General features: G+C 42.4%; 1 protein-coding gene across 1 annotated transcript in view; it reads right to left on the reverse strand.

Moving 5' to 3' along the window:
* Positions 1 to 21,671, reverse strand: part of LOC115458066 (dual oxidase 1-like) — a 287,347-nt gene that overhangs the window by 31,906 nt on the left and 233,770 nt on the right. The window contains exons 22-25 of the mRNA XM_030187873.1: positions 13,137 to 13,209; positions 10,297 to 10,386; positions 5,139 to 5,317; positions 371 to 601 (exon numbers count right to left, since the gene is read on the reverse strand). Coding sequence (XP_030043733.1) covers positions 371 to 601; positions 5,139 to 5,317; positions 10,297 to 10,386; positions 13,137 to 13,209 — 573 coding nt within the window. The remainder of the gene's footprint in view (positions 1 to 370; positions 602 to 5,138; positions 5,318 to 10,296; positions 10,387 to 13,136; positions 13,210 to 21,671) is intronic.

Below are 21,671 nucleotides of genomic sequence, written 5' to 3' on the forward strand. Positions count from 1 at the left end.
CGCAGCAATTTTGATTTTGCCGCACGTCCATTTTCAGCAAAAAAAAGGTCCTTTTTCACAGGCACACTGAAAAATGGATTGGTGCATGCCCAAAACCCGCGCCTACAGTACCACAAGCCATTTTTCAGCGCACCTTAGTAAAAGGACCCCTGAGACGCCAATTTAGACCAATATACTTGTCATAGGCAAATGCCAGATGATAGAGGGAACTTGCTTTTCAAATCCCTGATAGTTTTCAACCCACATCTAACTTAATAAGAGTTAAACCAAGACTGTCACTTTTACATAGCTCACCAATTGCTATATAGTGATAGATTCGGAAATATCGAAGGTCTGCTTCATAATAGAAAGATGGACATTGCCAAGCTACCTGTTAATATGATGACAGCATTTGCAATCAAACGATGAAAGTCCACCGCAGCATCAAAAGGGATGTAGCAGTTTAGAAACGTTTCTCGCAGAAATGTGATTAGATTCCGGCACATGGTGAGCAGAATATAGGAGTACATGAAGGAAATGCTGGCAGCTGTGCCCCGTGAGATAATGATGCCAATCAGGGTGACCTGTGCGATACCAGTGTGCTGGGACTCGTATGCATAGTCTGTAGGAAAAGCAGAGAAAGATTATTTTAACAGTTGGTGCTGTGAGGTCTTCCCTTAAAGCTGGTACTTCCAATCCAGAACTGGAAATAAGTTCATATTTTGCATCAGATCAAGTTAGATCAGGCCATTGAAAAGAAGAGCATGAAGGAGAATGAGTTGGAGAAAGATAAATAATCAAATACAATTTAAAAATTAATGCACTTAAGGAGTCTTTTACTAAGGTGCGCTAGCATTTTTAGCTCACGCTAAAAATCAGCTGGTGCTAAAAGCTGAGACGCCATGGGGCTAAAAATGCTAGCGCACCTGAGTAAAAGACCCTCTTACAGTTGCGATCCTTGGTCGGCTGCCACCCAGGGCGGATCGCCGCTGTGCACCCCCCCCAACCGGGTACAGTGGCGTCCATCCCCCCTGTGTGCAGCACGACACCCCCCAGCGCATCAACCCCCCAGCGTATCACCCAAGCCCCCCCTCGGTGCATTCTTACCTGCTGGGAGCAGTTGCGTGACTGTCGGTTCCACTGCTTCCCTGCTCCCTCTGCCCCGGAACAGGAAGTAACCTGTTCCGGGGCAGAGGGAGCAGGGAACCAATGGAGCCGACAGGCACACGGCTGCTTTCTTTATCCCTCCAGCAGCGGACCGCCCCCACTGCCCCACCCTCGGTACGCCACTGCCCTCATAGATTGTAAAGTTCTGATCAAAATGTGACATTGGGTATATTAATCATCTTGCTGCTCTCATGTAAGGGTGTAAGTGTGCACTGAATTGTTTTGGTTTTTATTTCTTTCACTTGCAGTTTATTGTGACATATCTATGTCATTTGAATTGTCTTTCATGCTGTCTATTATGATCTTAGGGAGTGGAGGAGTAGCCTAGTGGCTAGAGGACCAATCTTAATATCCAGGTGTTCCTGGGTCAAATCTGACGGCTATTGTTTGTGATCATAGGGCAAGTCCCTTAACCATTCATATTGTCTTAGGTACAAACTGTGCAGTCCTTTTACTAAGATTCCTGTATGGGGTGCACTTTAATATATATTTTTATCACTGTACTTCATTTTCAGTTTTATCATCAATGTGTCTAACACACTTTTGCAGACCATTATCCAACTCACTATATCAAGAAATTGGATGTTACTTTATGTATAGAGATCATTCTGTATTCCACCACATCAGGCTATTGGACGTTTTCTATCTATACAGGTTAGTATTTTTATTGATATGCTCATATACAGCTACTACATCCATTTGAATTTATTTGCATTTCTCATGTTACCCACTTACTCCTAATATTCACATACACACAATTCAATTTGTTTTGCATAATTCATCTTATTAATTTTATGTATATTGTCATATCCTCTATACACCCCATGGTCTTATGTTTTTTACTATCAGGGGCATTTTCGAAAGAGAAGGGCGCCCATCTTCCAACACAAATCAGAAGATGGGCGTCCTTCTCTCAGGATCTCCCAAAATCGGCTTTCAATTATGCTGCTTTCCGTCGCAGGGATGACCAAAGTTCCCGGGGGCATGTCGGCAGCGTACCGAAGGTGGGACGAGGGCATGTTTATGAGATGGGCGTCCTCAGCTGATAATGGAAAAAAGAAGGGCGTCCCTGACGAGCATTTGGCCGACTTTACTTGCTCCATTTTTTTTCACGACCAAGCCTCAAAAAGGTGCCCAAACTGACCAGATGACCACCGGAGGAAATCGGGGGTGACCTCCCCTGACTCCCCAGTGGTGACTAACCCCCTCCCACCCTGAAAAAAACAACTTTAAAAACTTTCTTTGCCAGCCTGAAATGTCATACTCAGGTCCATCGCAGCAGTATGCAGGTTCCTGAGAGGGGATGTATGTGTGTGTCAGCGGAGGCATAGTGAAGGCGTGGACATCCTTCTTTCAAACATTTTCGACTTCCTGAACTTCCCCCCCCCCCCCCACAGGGATGGCCGAATTTCAAAGGAGTGGAGTGGAGGAGTGGCCTAGTTGTTAGAGCACTGGTCTTGCAATCCAGAGGTGGCTAGTTCAAATCCCACTGCTGCTACTTGTGATCCAAAATCCAAATAAACAAAGGGTGTGTCAGAAGCATATCAGGCATGGGCATCCTTCTCACAGAAACATCACATTTTGGACATCCTCAACTGCCATTGCAGGGATGGAAGGACGTCCTTCACCCATACTCTAAAAAAAAAAAAAAAAGACGTCCCTGACGAGCACTTGGATGTTTTCACCTGGACTTGTATTTTTCTAAGGTTGTACATGGCAATTTATTTAAGGTTGTAGACAGCTAATATACACGCAGCTTGTTTGCATGTATGAAGCCATCTTTGGCATGTGCAGAGCAGCCACACATTATGCTTGGCTGCTCTGCATTGGCTTCCCCTCCTTAGGAAGGAAATCGTGTGCAAATGAGCTAACAGCGAGCAGCTCATTTGCAAGCCATTTCCTTCATGCATGCCCGTTCCTTTCCAAATCGCTAAGGGATCGGTAAGGGAAGGGCTTTTTCTGTTCAGTTAGTGCATCAGTTAGTCCACTGCAGTGACCCCCTAGGGTGCCTGGTTGGTGTCCTGGCATGTCAGGGGGACCAGTGCACTACGAATGCTGGCTCCTCCCATGACCAAATGACTTGGATTTGGTCATTTTTGAGATGGGCGTCCTCGGTTTCCATTATGGCTGAAAATCGGGGACGACCATCTCTAAGTACGACCTAACTGTTGAGATTTGGGAGTCCCCGACCATATTATCGAAATGAAAGATGGACGCCCATCTTGTTTTGATAATACGGGTTTCCCTGCCCCTTCGCCGGGACGTCCTTAGAGATGGGCATCCCCGTTCGATTATCCCCCTCCACATGTTTTTTACTATATTGTCTCACTATATATTTACTATGGGTTTATTTAATTAAGAATATATTTGGTGGTATTTTATTGTCTATTGTATATATTGTTTTACTGTACATTTTTATTCATTATTATGCATAGAAATAATCTGTTCTTTGCAAATACATTGTTACATTTTTACTATACATTTTTCACAGTTTTATATATATATATTTTCTTATACATATTTCTTTACGCATTATTTTACTGCATTGTTATTCTTATATACACATTTCATTGTAGACTCCTGATGCAGGCCTAGCAGCCGAAACACAAAAGTCGTTTTATCAATAATGGATTTTTCACTCCAGAGTGCATCTCTCCAGTCTTTGGTATCCATGATCAACCTCCCACCTTTCCTTTCACACTCTTGTGGTTTCTCATGGGATGTTTGAGTTCTCTGCCTTGGCGGATTCTCTTGGACACATACCCCTTTTACTAAGCAGCAGTAAGCACTACTGAATGTTTCCTGCGCCAAAATGCACTATCGCGGGGTGTGCTCAGGTGCCCTGTGGTAGTCCAGGCATCTGCGCTCACTTCCCTGGGGGTGTGTTTGGGGGTGTAGGGTAGGTGTGCCCAGCGCTACATTGCCACATGCCAGCCGATTAGCACATGGTTAGCCCATGGGCCCTTTCAGCCTACTAAATAGGGGTTGGTAAGGGCTCCTGCACTAACGGCCACGTGTTCATTTGGAAATTAGCACCTGACCATTAATGGGAAAAATGGAAATGCAGCCATTTTACAGCTGCTCTAAAAGTGGCTTCAGCGCATGGGGAAACCCACATGTTATTTATAGTGCACAGCCCCTTTTAGTGAAGCTTAGTAAAAGGGTCTCTTTGATAGTAAAGCCATTCAATGGCAGTGAAATACCCAGGGTACTTTGAGATACTACTGAAAACGGTGTGAGCAAAATCCAAACAATAAGGATGATATAATTTATATTGTTCTGCTATTTTTCATATTTATGTTATATTTATTTATTTATTACCTTTATGAAGAAATTTACCCAGTGCTGTTAAATGTTTATATTTCTGATCCTGTTTCATATTAGTCCTATTATTAGGTTTCAGTTTGAAATTTCCAGTTTTGCCTCATTTATTGTATTCATGCTTCTCTTTGGCCATTTTTCCAGTGTTCAGCTGTTAACAAAATTGTAAGTTTTATATTAAACAGTACCTGCTAGGTGGGGCACCAGAGGAGCGGCCGCTCCCCCAAACGGAGTTCTGCTGGTGCCGGCGCCTATTTTTGCTCATCGTGTTGCACTGAAATTGTGCGCCAGCGCCGGCAGAAGTCCGCTCTCACTCCCCCCGCGCTGTCAACCTGGCTCTGCCTGGCTCCGCTTCTGCTGCTGTACACTGCTTTGGGTGAATCTCTTCATAAAAGTGGTTAATAAATACATACATAACTAAAATGAACAAAAGAGCTTTGAAAAAGGAATACAAAATAATAATTTTTAAAAAAAGTGCTGAGTTTGGGCCATGTAAAAACAAATTCCTCCTGAATTTTCCTTCCAATACCCCATTCCTGATGTCCCTGCCTTGCTTCTGCCTATTCCACAATGACCTTGGATGACCAAATAGGTTGGAGGCATTTTGGAGTTTTGACAGTTTACTACTAAAAGATCTACACAGAGGTGTGAGAGAGTTATAGGATTCTTACAGTATGCTCGCTCCACAAACATTCCTATCGCAATGCCGTAAAAGATGACCACACACACAATGTGGCGTCGGTAGTTCTCGATAAAGCGCTTGAAATGTTGAATCTTTTGATGAATTTTGCTTTTTTCGTATTTTTCCTTTTTTGCTTCTGTGTACAAATGTGATTCAAATGATGGAATCCTGGACAGGAAAACAGGAAAAATTAACTTGTACAGTTGGCACACACAGCAGTGTTATAAAATAATTCTCAGACGAGAAAAAGAAAACTACCTGAGAAAAGTTATACATTCCTTAGCCTCAGGGGAAGCCATTTTCAAATTTGTTTTCATAGGTAAAGTAATGTGTTTCTATAAAACTGCCCTCCCTATATGTGAATAAATATATAAGAACAAAAGAGTAGCCATACTGGGTCAGACAAATGGTCCATCTAGCCCAGTATCCTGTTTTCCAAATAGTGGCTAAGCCAGGTCACAAGTACCTGGCAGAAACCCAAATCATGGCAACACTCCATATTACGAATCCTGGGGCAAGCAGTTGCTTCCTATGTCTGTCTCAGTAGCAGACTAAAGACTTTTCCTCCAGGAATTTGTCTAAACCTTTTTAAAACTCAGATACACTAACTGCTGTTACCACATCCTCCGGCAATGAGTTCCAGAGCTTAACTTGAGTGAAAAAAATATTTCCTCCTGTTTGCTTTAAAAGTATTCCCATGTAACTTCCTCAAGTGTCTCCTAATCTTTGTAATTTTGGAATGAGTAAAAAATCAATTTACTTCTACTCATTCTACACCATTTAGGATTCTGTAGACCTCATTCATATCTCCACTCCTCCGTCTCTTTTCCAAGCTGAAGAGCTCCTAACCTCTTTAGCCTTTCCTTATATAATGTGCCTGGTCAATCCAGTATTGTGGGAGGGTTCACACTCTTTTACTGAGTACCTATTTGCAGCCTTGCCTCCCCCCACCATAAGCATAAAATTAAGGAACCTACAATGGGGCAAATGAGGAAGAATAAAGGGGATCATCCTCAGGGGTTCCTGTAATCAGCTAGATTAAGGGCAGGAAAACAATTGTATTGGTGTCTCTTGAAGAAAAAGCAATAACAAAAATAATACTAATCCACACAAGTGTCACAGTATGAAAGCACTCCTATACTTATAGAGAAAAAAAAGGAAGGAAAAGCCTCAAAAGAAAGCATGACTGGCTGTTTGTAATATCAAAATCTTTTCTTGCCATCTGGACCCTGAATCAGTTTGAACAAAATGCTGGCCACCATTGGCCCAGGGACAAATGAGCATCTTCAAATATCCAAATTACACGTTGGGTGAAGAAAACTTTTCTCTGATTCATTTTAAATTTACTGTTTTGTAGCTTCATTTCATGCCCCCTAGTCCTAGTATTTTTGGAACGTGTAAACGTTCCACTCCACTCGTTATTTTATAGACCTCTATCAAATCTCCCCTCAGTTGTCTTTTCTCCAAGCTGAAAAGCCCTAGCCGCTTTAACCTTTCCTCATAGGGAAGTCATCCCATCCCCTTGATCATTTTTGTCAACTTCAAAGCAGCTTGTAGATGCTAGGAAAAAAACACAATTTGAAGTGTCTATATACAAATGCTAGAAGCCTAAATAATAAGATGTAGCTTTTTGTAGCGCACACTAATGATTGGCATGCGCTAAATGTTAGAGACGCCTACAGGAATATATAGGATGCACTAAAAACGCTAGCGTGCCTTTGTAAAAGGCCCACTAAATGAAGAGGTAGATATAATAGGAAATCTCAGAGACCTGGTGGAAGGAGCACAATCAATGGGACATTGTGTTATTAGGGTACAAAATTTTATCACAATGATAGAGTGGATCAAATTGGAGGGGGTGTGCTAAATGTTAAAGAGGGAATTGAATCAAACAAAATAAATATTCTACATGAAACACATAGCAGCGTGGAATCCTTGTGGATAAAAATTCCATGTGTGAAGGGAATGAGTATACTGGTAGGGCCGTACTACCATCCGCCAGGATTGCGACTCTACCCAGAGACTTCGTAAAATCATCCTTGATGTGACTTTGCAAGGCCTCGACTTGGGCTTTCTCACCAACAAAGAATTCATTTTTTAAAATCCGAAGCATCCCACTATGTTTGTACTATATACTCTTCCAAAAGTACACAAAAATCCTCTTCAACCACCTGGCAGACCGATCCTCTCTTCCAGGGGTTCACTGTTGGAGCCATTATCGATGTTTGTAGACTACTTTTTGAAACCTCTAGTCTGTGAGATTCCGACATATCTTAAATACACGATGCATTTTTTGAACTTATTGTCTGAATTCCACAACCCGCAGAATGAGAAGTTGTAAATGGTCACCTTAGACATCAGATCACTATACACCTCGATACCTCAAGACCAAGCACTATTGGCTATAGCCAAAGCATTGGACTCTCGTCCCAAACCTAATGACGTCCCCTCTGAGTTTCTACTACAATTAACACAGATTGCCTTGACTGAAATTTTTTTCTTTTTTCTGATTCCATATATTTACAGAGTCTGGCATGGCAATGGGCGCTACCTTCGCACCCTCTATTGCGAATCTTTTTATGGACAATTTTGAAAGACGGTTGCCGTCCTCTCATTTTCAGTCTCACATTAAACTTTGGAGAAGCTATATTAATGACGTCTTTCTACTCTGGGCTGGTTCTGAGCAAGAGTTATCGGATTTTGAGCAGTGGCTCAATTCCTGCAACCCAGCTATACAGTTTACAACATCTCATTCATTTGTAGGCATCCATTTTTTGGATGTACATATTTTTCAGCAAAACACCACTTTCATCAAACAAGTGTATCGCAAGCCTACTGATCGCAACACATTGTTGTACTACGACAGCTGCCATCCCAGATCCTTACGCAACAGTTTGCCTTTTTCTCAATTCTTATGTTTCTGCAGGATTTGCACCAATTTGCAAGATTTCAAAGTCCACTCAAAATTACTTTTTCAGGATTTATTGAACAGAGGTTACCTCTCATCACATTTTGAAAATGGCTTATCATAGAGCAAGATATCTTAATAGGGACCTGTTGTTGACCCCTAGAAACTCTGAAGATGATGCATCCAAAATGGTTTGTGTTATGAGATATACACAGGGTGGGAATGCGGTGGCTAATACCTTACACAAACATTGGGACATTCTGAAAACACACACGGCTTTTGCCACCCAACAGTTGATGATAGCTTTCTCTAGAGGTAAGAACATTAAAGAAATTTTGAGCCCGGCGCTGTTGCCTTCTGTTCCGACTGTCTTCCAGACCAGTCCACAGTGGGTCATTTCAAGTGTGGACATTGTAAAATTTGTTCTATCACTAAAGTAAGCGACAGTTTCATCAATCTTACAGATCACAAGATCTACTACTCTAAAAAACAGACTGACTGTAAATCAACTTGTGTCGTGTACATCTTACAATGCCCGCGCCACAAAGTATATGTGGGTAAGACCAACAGAAGCCTTAACATTCATATGAATGAGCACAGACACAGTATAGTTCATCAATGGGTAGGGGCTCTGTTGACAGCACACAGTCTGGAGAAACAACATACTTTTGATGACTACTCAGTATGGGTGATTGACAGCGTTTCTGCTCAGAAACGTGGAGGTGATTTAAACAGAAGCCTATTACAACTTGAGCAGCGCTGGATTCTCTGCTTACAATCTGTGGAACCCCAGGGTCTTAATGTGAGGGTAGAATGGTCAGCTTTTTTCTAATAGGAGTGTGACTCTCCACGTACATGCACTTTTTTCAACTTTTTGTTTTAACGCACCCCTTGTTCAGTCCATAAGTAATCTTTTGATGTTGACATTCCATATGGGTGTGCGCATGCGTCGGCGTTTCTTTATAAGCAGCCACCATGTTTAGTTCCTTGGTGGCCATAATGCACAGCCGCAGCTATTGAGGCATAATGAATTCTGCTCCTCTGTCTTGATTTTGTATGTAAGACTAGGATGGCTATTTTTCATTTCTTCTTTTGTTTTTCCAACAGCATTTGAATGGCAAAGGCAGCACAGAGACCCCTGAGGAAGCCTTTTGTTGAAACGGGTCCCCGTTGGGACGTTTCGCTACTGCCTTGCACTGTTGCTCAAAAGATAAGTTGAATTTTGTTTTCCCCCCACATTGTTGTCTAAATGCAAGATGGTTTTTCATGCATCACTATATAATTATAAAAAATTGGGGCTGTTGGGTATTTTTGGACCTATGATCGAAGCCAATACTGTGTTGTAATTGCTGCATCACTTTTAACATAGCCATTTCTTTTTGAGAAAAAAAAAGACAGCCTTTTACCAACTGCGGTAAAAGGGGACCTCAGCGCATGTCAAAAATATGTGCTGACGCTAGTAAAAGGACCCCTTGGTGTTTTTATTATGTAATTGCCAGTTACTGTCCTGGTCTCTCTGATTGTGATCAACTTTGAACCGAGGAAGTACAAGCAGAATACAAATTCTGATGTTATGTTACGTTATGTTATTTTGCAGCACCTGCTTTATGGAACTCACTGTCTTTGTCAGTTCGGGGTGAGCTTTCACTTAAAAAATTTAAGATGGCATTAAAAATGTGGTTATTTCAGTAGGCTTATGAACCTTAATCTTAGGAACTGATTGGGTGGTTTCTGGACTCCAGCTTCTTTGTTGAATTTTAGGTGTGTCATATATTATGTTTTCTTAGATTGCATGTTTCTCTATCTTATCTTCATTTGAAGTTTCTTTTACCAAGATGCAATAAAAGGACCCCTATATTTGATATTAGACTGTACAGCACTTTGTCCTGCTAGTCAGCTAAAGCAGTATACCAAGTCTTGAATACATAAATAAAGAAATAAAAAGTGTGTAAACCTTGAGTTCTAAGTTATCCGTTCTTGACTCATTCTTTACCATCTCTTGTTCCTTTTTCTCTTCTAATTCCTAGTTGTATGTAGACACTCTTAGGGTCCTGTTTACTAAGGTGCGCTAGCGTTTTTAGAATGCGCTAATGCTAGAGACACCCATAGGAATATATGGGTGTCTCTAGCATTAGCCCGCACTAATTTTTAGCATGTGCTAAAAACACTAGTGTGCCTACAGCATGGCTTAGTAAACAGGCTCTTAGTTTTAAAAATTATGACTGTGTAGAACACATACTTATTCTTTTGGGATCTCTTTCGAAGGTGTTGTGCCTCTGCTTCTGTCAGATACATATGCTTGTCTGCTTTCTCACCTCGAATCAATGAACTGTGAAGAGAATTTAAAGAGTGAATTATATTCCATTCACTTACATCTGACCTTCTTTTTCATCTTCCTCCCTATTAAAAAGCTAGTTCTACTGCAATCTGCTAACTGACTATAGGAAGTGTCTTCTTATTGACTAAGGCAATTTTTCATATAGAGCTGCAGGTCTCTGGCTCCAGGCCATAGGTATAGTTTGCCTGCTTAGGCCTTGATTTAGTAAAAGGTATGTTAGGAAGGTGCACTAAAGCTTCTAACAGATGTGCAGAAACATGCTGTTCCTGAGCAGTAAACTAATGGCATGTTTAACATGGCATTAAAAAGTCTGCCTGGCAGAAAAAAGCCCCCAGGACACACCACTCTGGTAATATGCAGCCATTTGTTGCATTGCGGGTAAAATGTCTCTGTTCCTGTCAGTGTGTGTGAGTGAGGACTGGCTCATGCACTGATAGAAAGGGAGAAAGTAAAAAAAAAAAATGCCAGTCAGACTCCCTAACCTCCACTCCACGTCTGAACCCACCTCTCAAAATTTTCCTATTGGCCAGTGAGCTCTGGACCTCATTAACCCCCCCCCCCCAGGACTCCTCCCCAGGGCTACTGTTTCAGGGCATCCCAAGCCAGGGCACCCTTGGAGGGGACATCCTGACCAGGGTACTTGGCACAGGGAGATACTCAACCAGAAAGCCCCCGTAGTAGCAGACTGGACACACAGATTTTCCCTAGTCCCTAGAGTAAGAAAGTACTTACCTGGTCTGGGGCTGTGATCAGTGGCATCCTTTTCTTTGGGCAGCCATCTTAGAAAATGGTGGTGCCTAACCCATTGCAGTACATCGGGATGAACTCCTAGGGTCCAGCTAGCCATATAAAGGCAGGGGTAGGGGGTCCACTTTGACCATCAAGGTTGTTTGGTGGCATCAGGGGAGGGAGTGAGAGGTGAAGGAGGTTACAGTTGATTTTTTTGTGGAGTTGAGAACAGAGGGTAGGAGGTCTGGTGGGTTACCAGTGATCTTGAGTCATCTGAGGTGAAGTACCACGTCACCTCAGATGACCCTTTTGATGCCATTTTGCATCAAGCCTCAACGTTACAAGGAGAGTAAAAACCAGCATGACATGTAAGCACTTTTTTTTAAAAACAACAGGAGCAATTTGGCATTCAGCATTTTGTATATCTATTGCACTACCCTTTAGCAGTGATTTTACCACTGATTTTCCCCTGCTAAAAACTATTACTATATTGGGAGTAAGATTAGCATGGGAAAATCAGAAGTAAACCACTGCATGAATGGATAATGCAGTTAATTGCATCAAGGTCTCAGTTTGAGGAGGAGGCCTGATTCAGCACCAGAACCAGAACATTTTGGAGAGCACTGTCTTCCATAATTTAAACTTAGCTTGTGCTTTAGACTAATATTTGTCTATTGGCAGTGGCGTAGCAAGGGTGGGGCGGTGGGGGCTGTCCGCCCCGGGTGTCAACGGGTGTGGGGGGGTGCATCCGTCCACCCCCCCCCGGCGCAGCGCCTCCCCCCGACACGGTCTCCACCTGCCTACGAGCTCCATCCATCTGCAGCGCTGCTGTAAAGAAGAAATCGCTTCGTCGGCCCTTCCCTCACTCACTGTGTCCCGCCCTCTGACGTAACTTCCTATTTCCTCAAGGGCGGGACACAGTGAGTGAGGGAAGGGCCGACGAAGCGATTTCTTATTTACAGCAGCGCTGCAGATGGATGGAGCTCGTAGGCAGGTGGGAACCGTGTCGGGGTGGCGCTATGCCGGTGGGGGGGTGTCGTGTTGGTCTGCACCCGGGGGGGGGGGGGTGCAGCAGTGATCCGCTCCGGGTGGCAGCTGCCCCCGCTACGCCACTGTCTATTGGAGATCATTATTAAAAATGATTTACCTGGCTGCAATCAAGTTTTAGATAAGTAAATCTACTTTGTTAAAAGTAGGGCCTCTCTAACCAGCTAAATGTTCACAGTTAAACTTGCACACACAAATTTAATTGGGAAAAGAGGGCTAGGTCAGAAGAGTTACAGGGACAGGCTTTTAGATTTAGCCAGTTAGCTAAACGGTTAAATTTAGCCTGGTAACTCCAACTACACAAATTGTACCCCTAACTCTACCCCCTCAGGTAAGTGCAGCTGAACATCTATTCCAAGATAATGAAGTAAATTTCACCGGTTACTGCACCAAATCTGCGTTTTTTTGAAAATTGTTCCCTTATAGGATAAGGCGTCGCTGCTAACTGTATTTGCTTAACTCCTCTAAAAACCAAGCACTGCACTAGTAGTTACAAATAAATTTCTGCATACAGTATTATAAATCTCTCCCACTGATATATACTTCAACGTCGGCATTGCTTTAAAATGTTGACCATAGCATTTAAACTTAGTCCCAGCTATTCAGCACTGGGCTATACCCACATTCTGGTGCTGACCGCCAGAATTTATGGCCAATGTGCTGTGCCACTACGCAGATAAATAGCCAGGTAAATTAAGACAGCAAAGCTGCATCTAAATAATGCTGCTGAAAATCAGTGGGTGGACCTGCTGAGCTGATCCTACCCAGATAAGTTGTGCTGTTTACCAGGCCCTCTGAGTTTTACTGTTCTCCATGCACTGATTTTTGCTTAACATTGCTCTATGGCTGGAAATACCGTATGTTTGCCGTTTTTGACTGCATGGGCCTGTTTATACTTAAAATGCTAGGGAGTCTGCTAGACTGACCTGTACTGTTTTATAATATTCAAATCTATATACTCTTACCCACTATCCTCAGGTAAAGTCAGAAAGGAGACTCTTCTACACAACTGGTTAAATGCCTCAGGAACCTCAACCCCTGCAAGACAAAAATATTTGTGCTTAGAATTTAAAAACAGAAAGTAGCAGATAACATGATGGGATAGAATCTTCCAGTTTAGAATGCAACATCGGACTACAGTAACATGTGCAACTCCATACCAATGCTGCAGTGGCATAGCCAGACTTGCTATTTTGTGTGGGCCCAGTGTTAACGTGGGTGGACCCTTCCAAAACTTCCTGTGCTCCTTTGTCCTACATCTCTCTCCCTCTCCTCTTGCCCTTGGATCTGCATCTGCCCCTCCTCCGCCCACAGCCTGGCAACCCCTCTCTCTCTGAACCTCTCTTTTCCTGCTTTACCTCAGAACTAGTGTTGGCAACAGCAGTGATTCATAACTACTGTCTGTACCAGCCCCACAGGCTTCCATTTACTGCGTCCCACCAGAGAAGAAACAGGAAGTGATGTCAGAGAGGGCAAGACACGGCAGAAGAAAGCCTGTGGGGCCAGAGCAGGCAGTGGATGTGAATTGCTGCTGCCACTGGTGACAGTTCTGAGGTACAACAGGGAAAGGGGAGAGGTTCAGACAGAGGGGGAGTTGCTGGGCCGTGGCTGGAGGAGAGAGAGACAGGGGTGCAAGGTGGCCACCACTGAAGTGTTTTGGGGGCCTCATTGGTCACCAGAAGGGGTGAGCCTGAGCCACAAATAGGTGGGTCTGTGCCCATACAGGCCAACCCGTAGCTTCGCCATTGCATTGCTGTTTTACATTCATGTAAAAGACTGTAAAATATTCATTTTATAGCCCAGGTTAAGGCTATAAAATGAGATCTTACTGCCACCTGTTGACTTTCATCATTAACTTTTTAGTAAGCAGGGTGGTTACAAGTTTTATACCAAGGCTGGTACAGTATCCTGTCATCTAAGTGGGCACTAGTATATAAGATTTGCGATTGAGAGGGCATTTATGTAACATATAACAAGATTAACAAGCTAATGAGTACTGATAACAGCACTTATCAATCAATAATGAGCACTAAGTACATAAGTAATGCCACACTGGGAAAAGACCAAGGGTCCATTGAGCCCAGCATCCTGTCCACGACAGCGTCCAATGCAGGCCAAGGGCACCTGGCGCGCTTCCCAAACGTACAAACATTCTATACATGTTATTCCTGGAATTGTGGATTTTTCCCAAATCCATTTAGTAGCGGTTTATGGATTTGTCCTTTAGGAAACCGTCTAACCCCTTTTTAAACTCTGCCAAGCTAACCGCCTTTACCACGTTCTCCGGCAACGAATTCCAGAGTTTAATTACGCGTTGAGTGAAGAAAACTTTTCTCCAATTTGTTTTAAATTTACTACACTGTAGTTTCATCGCATGCTCACTAGTCCTAGTATTTTTGGAAAGCGTGAACAGACGCTTCACATCCACCTGTTCCACTCCACTCATTATTTTATATACCTCTATCATGTCTCCCCTCAGCCATCTCTTCTCCAAGCTGAAAAGCCCTAGCCTCCTTAGTCATTCTTCATAGGGAAGTCGTCCCATCCCTGCTATCATTTTAGTCGCCCTTCGCTGCACCTTTTCCAATTCCATTATATCTTTCTTGAGATGCGGCGACCAGAATTGGACACAATACTCAAGGTGCGGTCGCACCATGGAGCGATATAACGGCATTATAACATCCTCACACCTGTTTTCCATACCTTTCCTAATAATACCCAACATTCTATTCGCTTTCCGAGCCGCAGCAGCACACTGAGCAGAAGGTTTCAGTGTATTATCGATGACGACACCCAGATCCCTTTCTTGTTCCATAACTCCTAACGTGGAACTTTGCATGACGTAGCTATAATTCCGGTTCTTTTTTCCCACATGCATCACCTTGCACTTGCTCACATTAAACGTCATCTGCTATTTAGCCGCCCAGTCTCCCAGTCTCGTAAGGTCCTTCTGTAATTTTTCACAAACGACTTTGAATAACTTTGTGTCATCAGCAAATTTAATTACCTCGCTAGTTACTCCCATCTCTAAATCATTTATAAATATATTAAAAAGCAGCGGTCCTAGCACAGACCCCTGAGGAACCCCACTAACTACCCTTCTCCATTGTGAATACTGCCCATTTAACCCCACTCTCTGTTTCCTATCCTTCAACCTAATTGGAACTGATTAGAATTTAGGCTCACAACTCGCTAAGTGTATTCTGTAACCATGTGCTCCGAACTTCTAACGCATGCAGGCAAAAAGAGGCATGGTTATCGGCGGAGAAACGCGCCTAGTTATAGAATATGGCCCAGTGCACTTAAATCTATGCACTGGGATTTACGCCACATTTTCATTGGTATAAATGGATGCGCGTAGATTTAGGCGCTGAAATATCAACTAAGCATATTCTATGATCGGAACCTAAATCTAGGCGCCGATTATAGAATACACTTAGTCGGCACTGATTTCAGTGCCACTTTTTTAGGCACCACATATAGAATCTACCCCTATAGGGTGAATTCTATACATGGGGCCAAAAGAAATCGGTGCTGAAAGCGTTATTCTATAAACTGCACTTAAAGTTAGGCGCAGATCCTGGCGCTACACACTATTCTATAAATGGCATCAAACGCTCAGCGTGCATTTTTTCAGTGCCCAAATTTGGGTGCTATTTGTTGGAATAATGTATTGTATTTAACATGCATTTTCTGTCAGCAATGGTTTTTTTTTTCTTTCTCTGTGATTACTCTGTGACCTCTGATGTGAATTGTTTAGAGAGGTCACACCCATGCAACTTCCTGTGGGTGTGATTAGGCATAGCACATGGAGCTCATGATCTCTCCTAGCCTGAGAATCTATGGTGTGAGCATCCATTACCATCTAAGCACATGGAAAGAGCTGATAATCCAAATGTATAGTATTATGTATATATAAGCCTGTCTGAATATAATCTAACTACAAACTGTGAGTAAATAGATGTTTTGTTACTTCAACTTTAAAGTGACTCAGCAGTGAATTATTCTGGGGTGTATGTGAGAGAGATGAAGAAAAGAAATTAACATTTCTAAAGCTGAAGCTGTGTGTATAAAATCTGCTAATTATTTACTACAAATAATCCAACAAAAGGGTTATGGGCCCAGCCCAGGAATTGAAAAAGGAAGAAGAGAAATATTACCAGGCAGTGAAAAAGCCAAATTTTTCTCTTAAGTTTTAAAAGAAAGATTCAGTCTGTCTCTCTCTCTCCCCACACACCAAACAGAAGGCAAGGCTACAAAATGGCTGAGGGAGGAAATTCACCATTTTTCTACTCTCTCAAGGTGCCTAAATTAACTGAATTTAATTATCAGCAGTGGGAGCTAAGATTCAGATGTCTCCTTCAAGCAAAGAAATTAAGTATATGTTTAGACCAAAACAGAACAGCTGAAAATATGGCTGAATGGGACAATGCAAACTATTATGTGAAGTGCATGTTTTTTGAAGCTCTCTCAGAGAAACAAGCCATATTGGTGGAGGCAAAAGACACAGCAAAGGAAATTTTAGATAAACTGAGAACTATGTATGCAACTACATATGCAAAACAGCAACCAATTTGGTTGGCAGAGTTGAATGAAACCAAATTAAGGGATAAAAGTAAGTGTAATGATCACATTATGCATCTTATGTCTTCATTTCAAAAGTTAGAACTTTCTGGAATTCCCATGTGTGATGCATTGAAAAGAGCATTTCTTTTTACCTCACTATCAAAGAAGTTTGATGTTTTTAGGTCTGTAAATGAAGCCATTGAAGGGCAATCTTTTGAACAGGCAGCATCAAAACTGAGGCAGGAATGCATAATTAATGATTTTGAGGAGATGTGTTCTCAAAGACAGTCAGAGAGAAATGAAACAAATTTCTTGGCAAAGAATAGAGGAAGGCGGAGCTATGGGAAAACTCCACCCAAGGGCAAGCTGATTTGCTACTCATGTGGAAAGGAGGGACATGTATCTAAATGGTGTAAGGAAACACAAAACACCCCCTCTAGCTCACCTAAGCCAATGGAACAAAAGAATTTTCCAAGCAGGAAATGTACAAAGGACAATGATAAACATAAGAGCTTTCTAATGGCAGAAAAATCTTTGACTATGGTAAATAATAATTCAAATGAAAGTACTTGGATTTTGGATTCGGGGAGCACATGCCATTTAACCAATTGTAAGGATTTCTTTCAGGAAATGAGTCCAGAAGAAGGTGTTCTTCATACTGCAAACGCAGGGACTACTCAGATCCAAGCAAAAGGCATTGGATTCTTAAAATGCAAAGTGTCTAATGAAGTTAAAGAAATTCCTGTAAGTGATGTCTTGTATATTCCCCAAGCAGTTTGCAATATGCTTAGTGTATCTATATTAGATAAGAAGGGATTTGTGATTCATTTTGAAAACAATAAGTGCACGATCTCTAAAAATGATGAAGTGTATGCTGAAGCTTTTATGCATAATGATGTTTATAAACTGAGCATTTCAGGTGAAGCCTCACATCTGGCGCAAGTAAGGAAGAATGATGGTAAATGTAGTCTGGAAATCTGGCACCGCCGCCTGGGACATCGTGATTTTAAGGTGATCCAGGATCTTTACAGTAAGCAACTTGCCACCGGCATTCAGATAAGTGCAGATACTGGTAAAATGGAGAAATGCATAGACTGTGTTACTCAAAAAGGTGTGAGACCCTCATTTCCTGCATACACAGGAAATAGGAGTAATAAAGTACTGGACTTAATACACAGTGACTTATGTGGACCGTTTAATATCCCATCATTGGGAAATAACAGATTTGTGCTAATATTCTTGGATGATTTCTCTAGATATTGTGTGGCCTATTTGCTGAAAGAAAAAAGTCAAGTCACAGACATGCTGAAGAAATACGTAGCCATGGTGAGCAATAAATTTGAAAGAAAACCAAAGGTTCTTCAGACCGACAATGGTGGTGAGTTCACTTCACAAAGCATGCGCACATTTCTAGAACAAGAAGGCATTCAGTATATCACAACAGTAGCTTATACACCAGAGCAAAATTCTGTTGCAGAGAGAAAATTTAGGTCACTTGTGGAAATGACCAGATGTATGCTGTCAGATAGCAATCTCCCTAAAAGACTATGGGGGGAAGCCATTCTCACAGCAGTGTACCTACAAAACAGAATGCCAACTAAAGGCGCTGAGCGCACACCACATGAGACATGGCATGGTAGGAAGCCAAACCTGTCACACATAAGAACATTTGGAAGTACAGCATATGCTCATGTACCAAAGCAAAGAAGGCATAAGCTGGATTCCACAACAGAAAGGGGCATTTTAGTTGGCTATGCTCCAGGACACAAAGGATATAGAATTTTGAATCTGAAAACTGGCATTGTTGGAATAAGACATGTTACATATTTTGATGAAAACAAAAGGGTTGATAAAGGCTGGATTATCCCAGATGAGCCTTATCATCCAGAATATGAAACTAGAACCATAATAGACATGCCAGTGTATATAAATGCCATACCAAGGCAGATGTCTGAAAGCAACTCATCTGTATCTAATGAGGAACAGGCAGAGGAAGCAGACACAGAAAGGATCATTGCAGGAGACAGTACAGTTGGAGAAGGGGAATCAATTGGAGAAGGACTCTCAGATTTAGAGGATGCGGAAAGGTCGGACCAACCTGTTGTCAGACGCTCATCCAGGGAAAACAAAGGTGTTCCACCCCCAAGACTGTCTTACCTAACAAAGTCAGCAGAAGCTCAAGAGCCCTTAACATGGGATGAGATTGAGAAAATGCCAGCAGAAGAAGCTGCTGAATGGCGTAAAGCTGCACAAGAAGAAATTGATGCATTGGATAAAAATAATACTTGGATTCTTACAAAATTACCTCCTGGCAAGAAAGCTATAGGATGCAAATGGGTATTCAAGTTAAAAAGGAATGCACAAGGAAAAGTGGAAAGGTATAAAGCCAGATTAGTCGCAAAGGGATATCTTCAAAAATATGGAGAAGATTTTGATGAAGTGTTTGCACCTGTAGTGAAACACACGACAATTAGAACACTTCTGAGCATTGCAGTCTCAAAAGGCATGCAAGTCAACCACATTGATGTGAAAACAGCATTTCTTCATGGAGATATAACTGAAGACTTGTACATGGAACAGCCAACAGGTTTCATAAATACAAAACAAAGACAGCTAGTGTGTAAATTAAACAAAGGTCTTTATGGATTAAAGCAAAGTGCAAAATGTTGGAATGACAAATTGCATGAAATATTGACAAATTTAGGATTTAAGCAAGGTGAAGCAGATAAATGCTTGTACACTAGGTGCAGAAATGGACAATATGCATACATTTTAGCTTTTGTTGATGATCTGCTCATTGCAAGCGAAAGTGAGCAAGAGTACAAGGACATTGTAAAATATTTAAACCTGAATGTTGAGATAAAAGAACTTGGTAATGTGTCATACTATCTTGGTATAGAAATTGAGAAACAAAATGATGGTTCTTATCTTCTAAGCCAGAAGCAGAAAATAAATGAGCTTATTGAAAGTTTAGGTATGCAAGATGCCCAAGTATTTACTGATTCTAGTCCTATGGGGTCCTTTTACTAAAGTGTGCCGAAAAATGGCTTGTGCTGTTATAGATGTGTGTATTGGAAACGTGTAGGTCAATTTTTCAGTGCGCCTGCAAAAAAGACCATTTTTTGGGGCCAAAAATGGATGTGCAGCAAAATGAAAATTGGCGCGGGTCCATTTTGGGCCTGAGACCTTACCACCACCCATTCACTTAGCAGTAAGGTTTCACATGTTGACCAGGCGGTAATTGTCAGCATGCCACGTATGTACTGGATGTGCTTAAAAAATTAAATTACCGCCCGGGCTACGTGGTAGCTGGGCGGTAGTTCCAAATTGGCGTGCATTAGGTGCGCATAGGTGTCTATGCAGCTTAGTAAAAGGGCCCCTATATGTCCAGCACATAAATCTCCTTCACTGTACATATGTAATTAAGCAAAGCAGTACTCTAAATTGGCACCAAGACATATGCACCACTTACATTAAATCCGTTAAATCGTGGGAGGATTGTGAAAAATTACAGGAGGACCTTACGGGACTGAGAGACTGGGCGTCTAAATGGCAGATGACGTTTAATGTGAGCAAGTGCAAAGTGATGCATGTGGGAAAGAGGAACCCAAATTATAGCTATGTCATGCAAGGTTCCACATTAGGAGTCACGGACTAAGAAAAGGATCTAGGTGTCGTCGTTGATGATACGTTGAAACCTTCTGCTCAGTGTGCTGCTGCAGCTAAGAAAGCAAATGGAATGTTAGGTATTATTAGGAAAGGAATGGAAAACAAAAATGAGGATGTTATAATGCCTTTGTATTGCTCCATAGTGCGACCGCACCTCAAATATTGTGTTCAATTCTGGTCGCTGCATCTCAAAAAAGATATAGTGGAATTAGAAAAGGTGCAGAGAAGGGCGACGAAAATGATAAAGGGGATGGGACGACTTTCCTATTTCCTTTTTAAAATTTTTGCTGAAAATGGACGTGCAGCAAAATCAAAATTGCTGCGTGTCCATTTTGGGTCTGAGACCTTACTGACAGCCATTGACCTAGCGGTAAGGTCTTACACGGCAACTTACGCACACCAAATGCCACTTGGCGCGCATACGATACACGCAGCAGAAAATAAAAATTCTTTTTCAGCCACGCGTATCAGACACGCAGCAAAAATGAAATTACCGCAAGAGCCACACGGCAGCCGTGCGGTAACTCCATTTTGGCGCACATTGGGCGCACGTAGATGCTTACGCGGCTTAGAAAAAGGGACCCTTAGATCGGGACAGAGAAAGTATCTGCATATAATGTGTACATCCAGTAGCACTGGCACCCGGTCAAGGGAGACCAGACGTGGAGGTTCCAAACAGAGTGGACTCCTGACGGGGGGGGGGGGGGGGGGGGGGGCCTGATGGAGTGGATTTGTTTTTGAATGGTACGGGTTTGGGGGGTGGGGGGAAGTGGAGGAGCCATAAATTGCTGAGAAAGTCCACGGATCCTAAAGAGCTTAGACGAGATTGGGTGGCAAAGCCGGTGGTAGGAGATGGTGCTGGGCAGACTTATACGGTCTGTGCCAGAACCGGTGGTGGGAGGCGGGGCTGGTGGTTGGGAGGCGGGGATAGTGCTGGGCCAACTTATACGGTCTGTGCCCGGAAAAGGACAGGTACAAATCAAGGTAAGGTATACACAAAAAGTAGCACATGTGAGTTTATCTTGTTGGGCAGACTGGATGGACCGTGCAGGTCTTTTTCTGCCGTCATCTACTATGTTACTAAGTTACTATGAAAGACTAAAGCGGCTAGGGCTCTTCAGCTTGGAGAAAAGGCGGCTGAGGGGAGATATGATAGAAGTCTATAAAATAATGAGTGGAGTTGAACGGGTAGATGTGAAGTGTCTGTTTACGCTTTCCAAAAATACTAGGACTAGGGGGCATGCGATGAAGCTACAATGTAGTAA

Source organism: Microcaecilia unicolor, chromosome 1 (genome assembly GCF_901765095.1).
Source record: "Microcaecilia unicolor chromosome 1, aMicUni1.1, whole genome shotgun sequence".
Taxonomy (NCBI): Eukaryota; Metazoa; Chordata; class Amphibia; order Gymnophiona; family Siphonopidae; genus Microcaecilia; species Microcaecilia unicolor.